Below are 14,400 nucleotides of genomic sequence, written 5' to 3'. Positions count from 1 at the left end.
TTATTTAAATATTTAAAAAATAAATTAACTTTTCATTCCATTAACACTTACATCTTTTGAAATAATTAAAAATTAATTTAAAAAGACGCAAATTAATAACTATCTTCTTCAAAACTTACAAAATTTTTAACGTTTTATTAAACACAAATCCTTAATATTTATTAATTAATCCTCATTATGTTAAAATGTTTAAAAAATAAATAAGTAATAGAGCACACCAGATTTGAAAGCTTGCAAGAAAGTCTGTGGGCACGGCGGTCTGGAACTTGCAGATTATTCAAAACCAAGAAAGAATGGAAGTACGCTCTCGTTTTTCTTTAATTTTCTGTCTTTAAATAAAAAAGGAAAAAAAGAGAGCACGTCAAAATCAATCTCTCTCTCTCTCTCCTATCGTGAGCGATCGACATCTGTACGATATATACAAAGGATGCGGAGGTACGTGGTTGACAGAGCTAAAAGCCTCCTAAACCGTTCGTTATCAAAGTCAAGCTTTGCCGCGTCCCCTCGCCCCTTCTCATTGCCGTTTCTTGTCTTCTACTTCTTCTGTTCTTGATTTCCCTTCTACTTTTTCTGTTTCTGGTTCATCCATGGCTCCTCCCGTATCTCGTGATACCCTTAATCCTAAGGTGCTGATTTGTTTTTTTTTTTTCCTTTTTCTATATAAATTTGGCTGCTTTTGATTCAGATTCGCTGTTTTATTGAGGGTTATCTGTTCAATTTGAATGTTGGGTTTGCTTTGTTTTTATCTATTTCTTCACCTTTTATTATGGTTTATGCTCTGGGACTATATTATATTATACCTTGTTGTAAAGCTTTCCTTTTTTAAAAATAAAGAGAGAAAAAAATTCTTTCGGGCTATTGGGTGTTCTTGTTTTTGTCTTCCTTTTGGAGCTCTGGTTTAATAAAATGCTATTGCTGATTGGGCGTTTATGCTCCTCTAGTTGAAGTTGAAGTTCAATAAGAAGTGCATCAGAGATCTTTGATACTTTTTATTTCTCAAACAAAATAGAATGCTATGTAGAATACGCAAAAGCTCATTCTTTACTACGCACCTGAAAGAATGCCATTTTGCAATTCACATGCTGAAACACCAATTTCAATGATGAAAACGTCATATACTCAAAATCATCTTATAGTTAAAAAGTTTAATCAATAAATTTTTGGATATTGATGGTCAAAAGAATGAGTTCTCTCCTTATTCTGTAATTTAGTAAATGTATGGTTTTTGGCAGCCTTTTCCTGTTCTCATTTTTGTTTCCATTTCTTTACTACTTTATTTTGTATTTCAGGTTTTGCAATGTGAATATGCTGTTCGTGGTGAGATTGTCACCATTGCACAGGTATAGATTTTGTGTTAGATCAGTGCATATATCAAGATTCAAACTTGTTTGAAGTTTTAGTATTACTTTTCCTTGTTCTGTAAAAGAGCTATATGCACCTGTGTGTGATGGAATCTATATATTTTTACACAGCGGTTACAAGATGAGTTGAAGGCCAAGCCAGGTTCTCAGCCATTTGACGAGGTATGTTTCTTTTTTTGTGTACTAAAATAAAAAAACCAGTCTCTTGAATGGCCATGATTGACTCATAAAGAAACAAATAAGGAGACTTTCCATATGCATGTTTGCTTTTAACTGGATGCTCTCTACCGCACATTTAACGCTGGTTTTTTATCATCATATAACAGATACTTTACTGCAACATTGGAAATCCTCAGTCTCTTAGCCAGCAGCCAATAACGTTCTTTCGAGAGGTTAGTTTGCAGCAGCCTCTTAAAGAAATGAACTGCACTATGTATTTTACTAGACCAATTCTCATGGATGATCATTTCTTCCTTAGGTTCTTGCATTATGTGACCATCCTGCTATTTTGGACAAAAGTGAAACACAGGGTTTGTTCAGGTATTTTATTTTCATGATTTGGGTTATTGAACTTCACTATCTGCTTGTTTCAATTCCAAATATAGTAGACAGCGTATTGTACCTCTTCCTGCCTGATGAGCAAACATTTTGAGTCTTATTCCTTTATTTCCAGCTTCAGAACGAGTTTCGCATTTTGTGATGAAAATATTACTCGTTTCCCAACTCTGTGTATGAAAATGGGAACTGGAGTTGCTGAAGAGTCTAAGAGACTTCTATCCGAATTTGTGAATTAACCATTAGCCTTCTCATTCTGTTTGAAGATCTACTTCATATTTTCTTTTGTAGATTTTACTACAATCCTTCCACCCTGATTGAGCTGGTGAAAACAGAAGGAATGTCATCCATTTCTATCCTTATTTTTCTTGCAGAATGGATATGGTGATCTTTAAGACATCTTTTCACAATGCCTTATTTAACTAACCTTATAACCTATTACAGTGCTGATGCCATACAACGAGCTTGGCAGATTCTTGATCAAATTCCTGGAAGAGCAACTGGTGCTTACAGTCACAGTCAGGTTTTTATCACATCATCCACATCCATGAACTTTGAATTTGCATTAAAATGTAATGGCTGTTGTGATAATACAAGATGATCCTTATTTTTCTTCCCACATCAGGGTATCAAAGGATTACGTGATGCAATTGCTGCTGGAATTGAAGCTCGTGATGGTTTTCCTGCTAATCCAAATGATATTTTCTTGACGGATGGTGCAAGTCCAGCGGTAACAGTCAATCCCACATACTAATTATTTGAAATTTGATTAAATTCAAGTCCCATAAAGAATGTTTATATGCATATGATCAATTGTAAAATTGTACATGCACCTTCCATACACATGAACATATTCAAAGCATTTAATAACTGATTATTATACCTTTTACCAGGTCCATATGATGATGCAGTTACTAATAAGCTCAGAAAAGGATGGAATACTCTGTCCCATTCCTCAGTACCCCTTGTACTCTGCTTCAATTGCTCTCCATGGTGGCAGTCTTGTATGTCAGAAACATTATGCATGAACTTGAGTAAAATTTGTTGCCTAGCTCTCCTATGTTGACTGTTTGCTGGCTGTAAATAGCTAGTTGCTTCAATGGTTCTAGTAGAATGGTTCTAGTAGAATGGTCAAATTGACTTAACCGAATAGAAGATGAGGAAATTAGATGTTTGACATACCTTTTAAATGGTTTTTTTGACTTTTCATTCTCAAATTAAACTGTGGTTTGTACAGGTTCCATACTATCTTGATGAAGCAACTGGGTGGGGATTGGAAATTTCTGAGCTTAAGAAGCAATTAGAAGATGCAAAGTCTAAGGGTATCACTGTCAGGGCCTTGGTTGTAATAAATCCAGGGAACCCAACAGGGCAGGTAAGCAACAACTGACTTTTGTATCACATGATGGAGGTAACTGCTTATAGTCTTTGTTAAATAATTGATTTTGTTGGCAGGTCCTTGCTGAGGACAACCAGCGAGCAATTGTGGAGTTCTGCAAGCAAGAAGGTCTTGTTCTTTTGGCAGATGAGGTAGGGTGGATGCAAGTAGTTAGGAAATTATGATGAGCCTGACATTCTATTTCTTGGCCTCTTACCAAAATGAATCTGGCTTGAAAATCTTATATGAATTCCATGCAGGTTTATCAAGAAAATGTATATGTTCCTCAGAAGAAGTTTCACTCCTTTAAAAAGATTTCACGGTCTATGGGTTATGGTGAAGAGGATATATGTCTAGTATCTTTTCAGTCAGTCTCCAAAGGTGAAGCGGTTATATCAATTATATCAAGATGATAAGAAAAGATTTTTTTTTTTTAATTTTCTAAATTTGATGTTGAGGGCCTTCTTAATTTTTGCATGTTTTCAGGGTACTATGGAGAGTGTGGAAAAAGAGGAGGTTATATGGAGGTCACTGGGTTTAGTCCTGAAGTAAGGGAGCAAATATACAAAGTGGCATCAGTGAATCTTTGTTCCAATATATCTGGTCAGATTCTTGCTAGTCTTGTCATGAGCCCACCAAAGGTTATTTTCTTTTCCTTCTTTTATTATTTTAACCATTGACCAGCTTCAGTTTAGCAAGCTTGAGTTAGTACCTGATGTCAGTGTTATTAAGGAGATGGAAACCCCTATTTTACTAGTTCGCTATTGCAACTGATGAAAATAGTTGCATGTATGCAGGTCGGTGATGAATCATATGAATCATATTCTGCTGAAAAAAATAGAATCCTGTCATCCCTTGCAAGGCGTGCAAAGGTCAGTTCAATGAAGTCAACATATTTTATGAATTAAGGTATTAGGGAAAAAGAGAAAAAGAAAGAACTCTAGGTAGTAGCATTAGTGTGACTGCTGAATCATGTGGTTCAATGGAAACCTTGTGAAGTGTTTGCAAGCTTCTTTCTCCCCAGTTTACATGTGATATTGATAATTCTTTGTTATCTATTTAATGGCAGACATTGGAAGATGCATTCAACAGTTTGGAGGGTGTAACATGCAACAAGGCAGAGGGAGCAATGTATCTCTTCCCCCGTATCCGTCTGCCGCAAAAGGCAATTAAAGCTGCAGAAGCTGCAAAAAAAGCCCCAGATGCATTTTATTGTCAGCGTCTCCTCAATGCCACTGGAGTTGTTGTTGTTCCTGGTTCTGGCTTTGGGCAGGTGAGTTTTATTTATTTCTGCTAGTATGTTAGTTTAATGCAGATTCTGTTGTTGGATTTTGTGTTCTGATTTTAACATTGGCAATGTTGCTAAGATATCTTAAAAACCAACAACTGTACCCTAACAAACATGTATGATTGAATTAGCTTTTATCTTAGAATGTTTAGAAGTCTGTTACTGACTAATTGATGCTTCTTTCCCTAATTTTCTCTGAAAATTTTCTGAGCAAAGTGGCTTTGTGATACTAATTGATTCCCTAGCATTTCATTTCAGACGTTTGACTGGTTCTTTTTGTGTTTGTAAAAAGGTCCCAGGCACTTGGCATTTTAGGTGCACCATACTGCCTCAAGAGGATAAGATTCCGGCCATTGTCTCCCGGCTGACGGAGTTCCACAAAAGTTTCATGGCTGAGTTTCATGACTGAGGGAGCTTTGCTTCTTAGTGTTTAAGCAAGTTGCAGAATAAGATGTAGTTGAACATTGTAAAAACGCATAGGTAAGCATCTGCTAGGTGCATTTACATCGTTCTGTGAAAGAAAGTGACATTTTGCTTTTCCTTTACATGGTATCAGATGTGGAGTTTTATAAAAAAGAATTCTTTTCAGTCTGGGATTTATGGATTTATTTTCACAAAAACATCATTTATATTTTGGCCATCAAAGAAACCGCAGCTGGGATGTCCAGTTGACACATTCCCTTTGCGAGGGTAACTGGGCTGCAGATTGGTTAGCTTCTCAAGCTATTGATGGCCCTATACTCTTATGATCTTCAGATAATCGAGTCTCCATCAGCTCGTGTTAAAAATCTTTTGAAGCTAATTTACTTGTCACGTGACCTTGAGGGTTCTCTATGTAATTGAATTTTGATGCTCTCCTGTTGATCAAAAAATGAACCTCGGGAGTAATCTTCATCAACACGAGGCATAAAACTCTCATCTCCTGAAAATTAAGATTAGAAAAATCTGTAGATGTTGTTTGGCTACAGTATGCACCGTACTTATCCCAAGGTCCCCAGTTAGTTGTTGGTTAAAAAGTTGCAACTGATAGAGATGCCAAGTCCTGAGAATTGCAAAACTCTGCCATGAACCTTGTGCTGGTCATTTGCACTTATACAAATTCGATCCAGTAGGACCTTTCCCATTGTTTATAGTGGGTTCTCATTCATCATCCTAGTGAATTTTGAATGCCATGAGCCAAATATACAACTTGTTTATGCGAAATCTTTTAAACAAAGAAAGATTGTTAATGGCGCTTGGAATGTAAAACGTGCAAGAAAGTCCAAAAAAAAAATATTTGTGTTTCATTCTGATGAGATGAGATCCAGTTGCACAACTAAGTAGCACAACAACTTAGCCCCATTCCAGACAAAATTGTGTGGAATTCCAATCCTCTGCTTTCCCAACTAATAAGGAGACAAGCAGTTTAGGCAAGAAATCGGAATAAAAATCATGTCGAAGGAAATTTCACGACATTGTTTTTCTTCTTATAAGCGACTAATGACGGTCTCCACCTCTGCAGGGGTATACAAATGATATGTTGGAGCCACCCTTGCAATGTTAACATTGTTGGGAGTCACCTGAAATCAACAGCACAATTTAGTTAGTGAAAATTTAATGTAGAAGCACTATATGATAGTATATTTCCATTGGTGATGCTAAATGAATAAATAATTTAAAGCATTAAATGATAAATCATATGCATAAATGTTGAGATTGAGATCCAATGTAGGTAAACAGTATAACTTTTACCTTTTCTTCCATAACTTGCTTCAGAATGGAAAGTGCAATTGCCTCAGCCTCTTGAAGAGTCATGTCCTGCACAAATTAGCAAGTTACATCATCACATCAGAAATCAAATCAAACGTACATGAGATGGTAGAAAAAGCTTACTGACTTCTAATATTAGCACAGATGGCAAACCATCGTATTTAGCACAGGTGACCACATTGAAGTGTGACATTCATTTTGAGCCACTCATGGAGCTACCAAGTTATTCAGCATTGGGAAGGGGATGGAGGAAGAAAAGGCCCATGAGAGTGTAAGTATCAATACCTTGTTATATTGCTCTTGCAAAGAGCTATCTGCACCCTCTGATCCTGAACCAATAGCCTTTGCATTGCATTGCCAAAATGAGCCAGATGGATCTGTATAATACCTGTGCATATACAACACCTTTTAAGCCCAATAACAATTACTGTAACAGGTGATAGCAAGATCAAAGCATTTCCACAGGGTTGATTGTAGCAGTTTCTATGACTATTAACTTGTACATTTCAGAGCAACAAGTATCAAAATCCTATGCAACAAGTAATATAGTTGCACCATCTATTGATAGTTATTAAATTCCAATACATTCAGAAAGGTGGCTATGCACCCAAAGGGACACAAGGAGCAGAACTTCTCTAACATACCCATACTAAAATCTAGTCCCTTGGCAGCCATATATATAAAAATAGAACTTAGAGTCATTATTTTTATAGAGGTGGGAATACATTTGCCAATGGTTAGTACTCACAGGCTAGGACCATTCTCATCATGACCAGCAATGAGAAGTGACACCCCAAATGGACGAGACTGCAAAGAAATAAGATAACCATAAATCAAAAGCAAATAAAATAATTGAAAAAAGTGATATATCCCGGATTTAACAGCACATGACCACATGAAAAATCAGTTTTAAAACACATTTTATTTGCACAGCGAAGGAGAAAGTATAGAAACTTGCTTATGTGAATTTCTAAACGAAGGTTACTGAATGAAATGGTAGAGTGCAATTGAAGGTAATTGAATGAAAGATAGTCCTTGTTTTATATGCATTTCACAAAGAAATGAAAACAGGTATTTTCACATTATCAGAAGTAACATTTTTTTTCCAAATAAGTGAAAATGCTGTACCATGGACTCCTCATCGCCTTCACCAAATCGTAGAGCCAGATCACAGAGTGCTTGTGTTGTAGACTCCACTGTCATGGGCTCACCATAAGAGAATCTATGGTTCTGAAGAATTAATTAAAATAATCAGTAAAGGAGCTATTCTAGTATGCGTACAAAGAATTGGAACAACTATGAAAAAAGCACCTGAGTTTCTACACGTGCATGCTCAACAAGCGTACGAGCATCGGCAATTAATCCACTCATAGCACATCCAATATGTGAGTCAATTTCCATAACTTTCTCCACACTACCGGGCTCCTGAGAGAATCGAAAAGAAATAATGGCTTTAACAAGTTGCACTCCTTCACAACTATAATGCATATCAATAACTTGGGCTGACCAGATTGCGGGTTTGTCACATTAAAGATGTAAGACATGCATTTCATGCGAATAAAAAGACGTAAGGAGATAGAGGCAAACAGATTGCGGGTTTATCACATTAAAGATGTAAGACATGCATTTCATGCGAATAAAAAGACATAAGGAGATAGAGGCAAACCAGCAGTGGCGAAGTGATACGCTTCTCAACTGCAAGCACAACACCTTCACGTGTCTTTAACCCAATTGCAGTTGAACCTAGCTGTAATTAAAATAAAACATGTTATTTTTAATCAAATAAGCACCTGCTTAACCTCAGTAACAATTCCCTTCTTTTTCTGGACTGGGATGGGTAGGAATTTGTTTTGCAGTGGAATAAAGAACAATTGAGATATGATACAACAATTATCAACTATCAAGGGCATTCCTGAACTGGGTTATTCACTATCACAGAGAACCCCCCCAAAAAAAAATTCTATGCTTTGTCGCGTACTATAGATGATATCACAATTAACATGCTAATGCAATAAAAAAAAAGACTAATCCTTTATTACCCAGTTGAAATAATTCCCAAGAAAACTGTTTTAGCCAAGTGAAATTAATAGAAATTGAACATCTAATGCAGGTAGCGAAAACTTCTCCAGCGAAAGAAAACAAATGTGGAACTTTATACGGAAACAAACTGGGTTTTTAGGGGGTTTAGATTACCTTGATGGCTTCAATAGCATATTCAACCTGAAACAATCTTCCTTCAGGAGAGAAAGTGTTCACTCCTCGGTCATACTCGGTCCTTCAAGATCACATACACGAAAAAAGCAAGAAAATGAAATACAATGCATTGTGCAACTCAAATGGCAGCATTGTTGTAAGGGAATTACAAGATTTACCTTGTGAGGAACATCTTTAGTTTGATCCAAAAGCTGGATCCTCGAGAGATAGAAAGAAGAATAGGGATGTTTGCTTTGGCTTTTCTTGGTAAACAAGACAGGTTGCGAAACCCGAAAGGTTTCATTTCATCCATTGAACTTTTGGGCTCAATCCAGGCCTAGATTCGCACCTGGTTAGAGTTCTTGAATCCAATGGGCTTTCTTGGTGAACACCAAATTCTCTGTCATATTCCCCTATTCTTTATGATTATCTAAAAAAAAAACGTTAATATTTATTTATTATAATAAATATTTTATTCCATACTATTTCAGAATTAAAAATAAGGACAAAATAGTTTATTTATTTATTTATTTTTTAAGTATGAACATGTATTTTTTTTTTTTTGGGTAAATCGGTATTTTGTGTTTTGCTCAAACTAGTAATTTATGTTGATTGAAATAAATCAAAGGAACCCTTCAATCTAGTTCTGGTCCCCCTCGTCTTGGAAACGAAACTAGACCATGGACACCCCTAGCCACATCCATGCTAAATGAAACAATAGGTTTGAAGAATAGAGGCATGGAATGGTGAAAGTATATTTGTAAGGATGTGTGAATTATTTAGTGGAGTATGCGTACAAAGACATGCACAATATCTAAAATTAGATACAACGGCAGTGAATGATAAAAAAAAAAAAGATGACTGCTCTAACTCTGAAAATTTGCAGAAAGAAAGGCCAAAAATAATGCACCTAATACTCTAAAAACGTAGGCAATGAAAAAACAAAGATAATGTTTCCAAAGTACTTCAACTTTTGTCAACTTTCGTTTCCAGCTATAAAGATACAAATGTTTCCTTCTCTTTTGCTAAATTTAGAGTTGTAGCATCAGCATGGTGTGTTCAGGAGATCAGAAAAGCCTCCCTAGGCTTATAGTTTAAGAGATTGGCAGGGATTCTTGGTCCCTCATAGTCCCTTGTAATAGCCTAGAAACTCTTAAAAAGTGAGATGTCATGCACAGTGCTAATGGCTAGCCTAGCATACCATTTTGTAAAGGGTGTGATTTCATTTCTCCAAATGTGGAATTTTATTTGGTTTGAACTAGAGAGAAGATAAGAAATAGAAATTTAATGATTTCACTTCTCATGAGGTGAAATTTTGTTAGCTCACAAGTTGAAATTCGAATTCCTAAACTTATAGCAATGGTGAAAATTGTAGTACTATTAAATAAAAATTCATCGATATCAATTTCAACTTGGCATAATAAAGATTTTTTCTTTGCCCACCTAAAAAAATTTATTATCCAAACGAAATAGAGCAGCACTGAAATTTCTGGAGGGGAATTTGGATTGAAGCTTGTAGGGACATAGGGTACTCATTTCTTTAAAGCAATCATCTAGACTTCCTATCAGTAGTAGTTATCAGTAGTAGTTTCAGGTCTACTTCGGCAATTTTTATGCTATCAGGTAAGAACGCCATATGTCTATCCCAGCAAATTCAAAATTTGCAGAAATTGGCCCTCCATCGTCAGGCAAGCTGCACCTGCATGTGGTTATAAGAGAACCCGGTTGTTGGTTTGATTCAAGTTTGTACTTCATTATGCCTCTAAATTCCACAGTCATTTAATGGACAGTGATATACTATTATCATATTGACATCTCCAGTCAATAATCATTTAATGGACGGTGGGATTCTTTATTTTGCACTAACCACTTATTTGGCATTCCTTGTCCTAGAATCAAACAGCCTAGGCCCCCTCTTCAATGTGCACTGAGAGATTTTTTTTGGCAAGTTCAAACTGAGACCTTCTGTTTAGTTATTAGATTCTTTATATCAGAGAGATATTAAACCAAGCGTTGTTCACGTTTAAATTCCTTCAATTTTTTATGAGCATTCGCGTGTGGTTTGCAGAAGTGTATTAGAGATATAAAACTGTAGTTGGAGAAGAAAAGAATGTGATATTATTTGGGTTTTGCTTAGAAAAAGCAGGAGATACATCTGTCTTTTATTTCTAGATCAAGGATGGGTGTTGCAAGGGAAGCAACCACAAGAAGTGTGGATAGAAAAGTGTCGTTTCGTCATCTTCTTTGTTTGTTCACTAGCTCTTTGAATCTGCTCAGTGTGTTGCTGGAGAGCTGCAGTTTTCCATTCTTCAGCTTTTCTGTGAACAACTGCCATTCTCTTCATCAACTTCTCTTCTAAGTTCGATCTCATCTTTTGTATTTTCACCTGTTCCATTTTGAAAGGAAACTCAATACCATTTTGAAACCTTTGGCAGCCTCAAGAGACAGGCATTCGTCCATATAAAGTGAATGCAAGAAGCAGAAAGTAAAGTGACAACTAGTGCCATCTTTTTTAAATTATACTTGGGGAATTATTATTTTAATCAACTTAAACTAATAAGCCAAGCTTCCAAGCAAGAGAAAACTCAAGTTTAAGTGTATATTCCAGTTCCCCACAAAATTTTAAATGCTAGCTGACATGGGGCTTACAAGTTACAACAAAAACTACGGAATTATTTATGCATGAACATGATGACTTCTAGCCTTCTTTGTATTTCTTTAAGACTGAAGCATGAAGAAAGAATATATAGAATTGAGTATTACAGTCCAACAGAGGTGGACCAGTCAAGAAAACAGGAGGACAAAGGTGATCAAGGGCAGTGAGGGGCTCGAGGCAACGAAGCTTACCATGAACCAGGCATAGTCAACATTATAAAGCCATATAACAGATATATGAACTGGATAGGATAAATTTAGATCATTTATGCTACTTTTCAACTCCAGAATACAGCTTCTTCACATGGCTTACATCAATCCCAACTATTAGGAATAACATTAATCTAATTATATGACAGGATGAGAGTTTAATTTACTCAACTAGAAGACAAAAACTGGAATGCTATTGAAAAGGCAAGTATTAGGCTCAATCTTCTTGAATTTGCATTGGGAGGGAATGTTCACAATTCATCAAAGACATAAAAACTAGTGAAAAAGGCAAGAATTAAGGGTGTCCTAGCGCATTGGGTTTCCCACATTGCGAGGTTTGGCAAGTGTTAGCTTTATGTAGCCATTACCTTGCAATGCCAGGAGGCTATCTTTGTGGTTTCCCATGAGAATGAAAGAAACAATAATGCAACTTAAATAAAACAGGATAAGCAAAGCACCTCAAGCTTTCTTGATTGAGCTTCCGTTTTTGCAGTTTGGAGGTTCAACCAAGCTTGAATTTTTGCTTCCTCTCTTTGATACCTGTAGCTCAATTCAAAACTAATACTATCAATACAGGAGAGAATGCTGCAAAAAATTATGCATATTTTCAAGTTTTAACCATAAATTACCTAAGACAGCACTTTGTCTTTTCCTCTTCCTCCCATGGAGCAGCTCTTGAATCTGAAACACTTCTCCTGCCAGTGATGCCTGTTTCAAAATGTCTCAGGCTCTTTGATATTTCCTCTTCCTCTTCTTCCCTTGAGCTCCAATTTGTTGTAACAGAATCAAATTGTGACCCATGTTGTAGCTTAGCCAAATGGCAAGCTTGTAACTGGGAGATGTTAATGCTATTGTTGGTGCCACTAGAATTCCCCGAAGGCAAAGGACCTGACTCATTGGCAGGCGTGTTGTGGCGAGCAGGCGATGAGTTTTTGATTGGTGTGTGGCATCTTGAAGTTGTGGAACTGCCTAGAGGAGTCATTTCTGTACCAGTATCTCTGTGTTCCACCTCATGAAATACTTCAGTACCAACATCTTTCATCGCTTCACTGGCTGAGTTTCTAAAAAGAAATCCTTCTTTTGATGGCACTGAGTATCTAAAATTTGGCAAAACTGGTTCTACCTCATCAGTGAACTTGTCTGCAGTTGCAAATGAACTTCAAGTAAGAACAGAACAAAATAAACAATATTTATGAACATACCATTCAAGAATTGGATAGAAAATACACCTCCAAGAAGATAAGCATCTTAAATAGAACAATGATTATTTAGTTGTACATGACCAAAAATTTCAATTTATCATTCAAGAACTGCATACATATTACATACTTTTTGAAGCTACATAAAGGCATTAGCAGTATAAAGTATCAATGTATCATTCAATGAGACTTCTGTTGCTTGCTGAGTAAATACTGCAAAGTCAAGTAATTAGAATGCTGCGTCCTTATTTTCATCCTCTAGGGTCAATGAAAACCAAACCCACACCAAATTGAGCCTAATACAATAGTTTGAAACAAGAAGATGCATCATAATTTCACAGTTCATTGTCTTTTATTTGCTTCAATTTCTCAGCCACTGAACCAGGTGTAAAATCCGTGGGGGTTCTGTTCCCAAATAAATAGTGCAAGCAACAGTAGAGATAAAAAGTTCAAAGCTTTGTTAAGCTTTTAGAAGACAAAAGAAAAGGGCTATAATGAGGATAATAGTGGTGCAAAAAGGGACCAAGCTGAGAAGTAAAAGCCAAATGGTTAAAGATTTCATTAAAATTTCAAGGAAGAAAAATCCTACCTTTTAGAAACACATCTGGAGAAACAGTAACCCCATTAAAGGATATTCCCAGTTTGTGTTGGTCCAAAGCTACCGACCCCTGAAAGCTAGAAACAAGCTTTGAGACTTTTTCCTCTGCAACCCTTGATTTCTCTGCAAATACCTCCATTTGCTGCCTAAAATTATCATTCTGTTTCTGAATCTTTAAAGACTCTGGCGATGGCTGAAAGGCATGAGCAGGAGATTCATGGCAAGAACTGCTTATCAGCCACTTCTCTGCATCCTCCCACTTAGAGGGAAAGTTCTTTTTTGCAAGATTACCAATACTGTAGCTGAATATTGGCCTACCAGGTGTAGAAGGAGCTTCTATTCTCCTCTGAGTCACCAAGTTCACTTCTTCTCTTCTCCTTTGAGCTGGAACTTCAAGAAACCCTCTGCATTCTGTACTGTTACGTGGCATTGGAAATGACTTGACAAACTCAGATGTCTCCTTGAGATTAAGCTTGCAAAGTGGGTCTTGAAAGTGGTCTGCAAAAGGGTTGTCTATACTTTTCCGATACAGGATTGTGTTCGTCTCCAATGCTGGTTCCTAAATCACAAAATAAAAACCACAAGAAGAAGAAAAACCATAAAAGATTAATTAAGAATCAAAAAGCCTAAATGGGAAACAAAAGCAATAAATAAAAAAGAATCAAATGTGGGTGTTCTTTACCCCATTAGAAGCACAAATAGGAGGAGCTTGAAAATATTTGGGACTTGTGAGATCCATAGTAGTGACTTTTGAGCTTCTGGGGATGACTGATTTAGACCAACTCGAGGAATCTCTTGTAAATGCTAACTCTCTTGTTATAAATTTGGTCTAGTAGGTGTGTATCTGCCTCATTTGGAACACAAAAAATAATGTCATGAGAGAAGGCGACTGAGGAAGCAGTTGGAACATTGTAGCTTTGCAATAAAAAAGCGTCTAAGATACTGTTACAATATAAGAATTAAGACCCACATGGAGATGTGAGAATAACCCCTCAACCAGTGTTTCTTCAATAAATGAGAGTGATATCAGCGTATGTGTCACTGTGACATGGGTATTAGTTTTTGGTCTCTAAGGAAGGAGACGAAAGAGTACTTCATGAAAAGAAGAGTGAGAGCTTTGGGAGGTGCAAAATACACACACGGGTATTGAGAAAGGGCAATATATATATATATATATACATATATATATATATATATGATTTTATTAAATAATC

At 36.4% G+C, this 14,400-nt stretch overlaps 2 protein-coding genes and 1 pseudogene across 2 annotated transcripts; 1 reads left to right on the top strand and 2 right to left on the bottom strand.

The window, feature by feature from the left end:
• Positions 1-412: 412 nt before the first annotated feature.
• On the top strand, positions 413-5,170 carry LOC110634643 (alanine aminotransferase 2-like; annotated as a pseudogene).
• Positions 5,171-5,845: 675 nt separating this feature from the next.
• Positions 5,846-8,859, bottom strand: LOC110634642 (proteasome subunit alpha type-5). The gene is made up of 9 exons (XM_021783718.2): positions 8,704-8,859; positions 8,525-8,606; positions 7,998-8,078; positions 7,643-7,756; positions 7,460-7,561; positions 7,080-7,138; positions 6,617-6,719; positions 6,314-6,379; positions 5,846-6,141 (listed from the first exon to the last, which is right to left on the bottom strand). The coding sequence occupies exons 1-9, from the start codon at positions 8,835-8,837 to the stop codon at positions 6,049-6,051; spliced, it is 834 nt and encodes a 277-aa protein (XP_021639410.2). The 5' UTR covers positions 8,838-8,859; the 3' UTR covers positions 5,846-6,048.
• A 1,760-nt stretch (positions 8,860-10,619) lies between these two features.
• Positions 10,620-14,303, bottom strand: LOC110634656 (uncharacterized). Its single transcript, XM_021783745.2, has 5 exons — positions 13,869-14,303; positions 13,178-13,745; positions 12,019-12,529; positions 11,848-11,929; positions 10,620-10,910 (listed from the first exon to the last, which is right to left on the bottom strand). The coding sequence occupies exons 1-5, from the start codon at positions 13,923-13,925 to the stop codon at positions 10,698-10,700; spliced, it is 1,431 nt and encodes a 476-aa protein (XP_021639437.2). The 5' UTR covers positions 13,926-14,303; the 3' UTR covers positions 10,620-10,697.
• Positions 14,304-14,400: the final 97 nt, after the last annotated feature.

This window comes from Hevea brasiliensis, chromosome 1 (assembly GCF_030052815.1).
Source record: "Hevea brasiliensis isolate MT/VB/25A 57/8 chromosome 1, ASM3005281v1, whole genome shotgun sequence".
Classification (NCBI taxonomy): Eukaryota; Viridiplantae; Streptophyta; class Magnoliopsida; order Malpighiales; family Euphorbiaceae; genus Hevea; species Hevea brasiliensis.
This window is presented reverse-complemented; position numbering and strand designations above follow the sequence as displayed.

What these genes read in the sequence shown, in the direction of transcription:
- LOC110634642 (XM_021783718.2), bottom strand. Translation starts at nt 8,837, where the DNA reads ATGGATGAAATGAAACCTTTCGGGTTTCGCAACCTGTCTTGTTTACCA. An exon ending in ATGCTATTGAAGCCATCAAG is followed by an intron (nt 8,079 to 8,524) that starts GTAATCTAAACC and finishes TTTTAATTACAG; the next exon opens with CTAGGTTCAACTGCAATTGG. An exon ending in AAGGCGATGAGGAGTCCATG is followed by an intron (nt 7,139 to 7,459) that starts GTACAGCATTTT and finishes ATTTCTTTGCAG; the next exon opens with TCTCGTCCATTTGGGGTGTC.
- LOC110634656 (XM_021783745.2), bottom strand. Translation starts at nt 13,925, where the DNA reads ATGGATCTCACAAGTCCCAAATATTTTCAAGCTCCTCCTATTTGTGCT. An exon ending in CTATTTGTGCTTCTAATGGG is followed by an intron (nt 13,746 to 13,868) that starts GTAAAGAACACC and finishes TTTGTGATTTAG; the next exon opens with GAACCAGCATTGGAGACGAA. An exon ending in CTCAATCAAGAAAGCTTGAG is followed by an intron (nt 10,911 to 11,847) that starts GTGCTTTGCTTA and finishes AAAATGGAACAG; the next exon opens with GTGAAAATACAAAAGATGAG.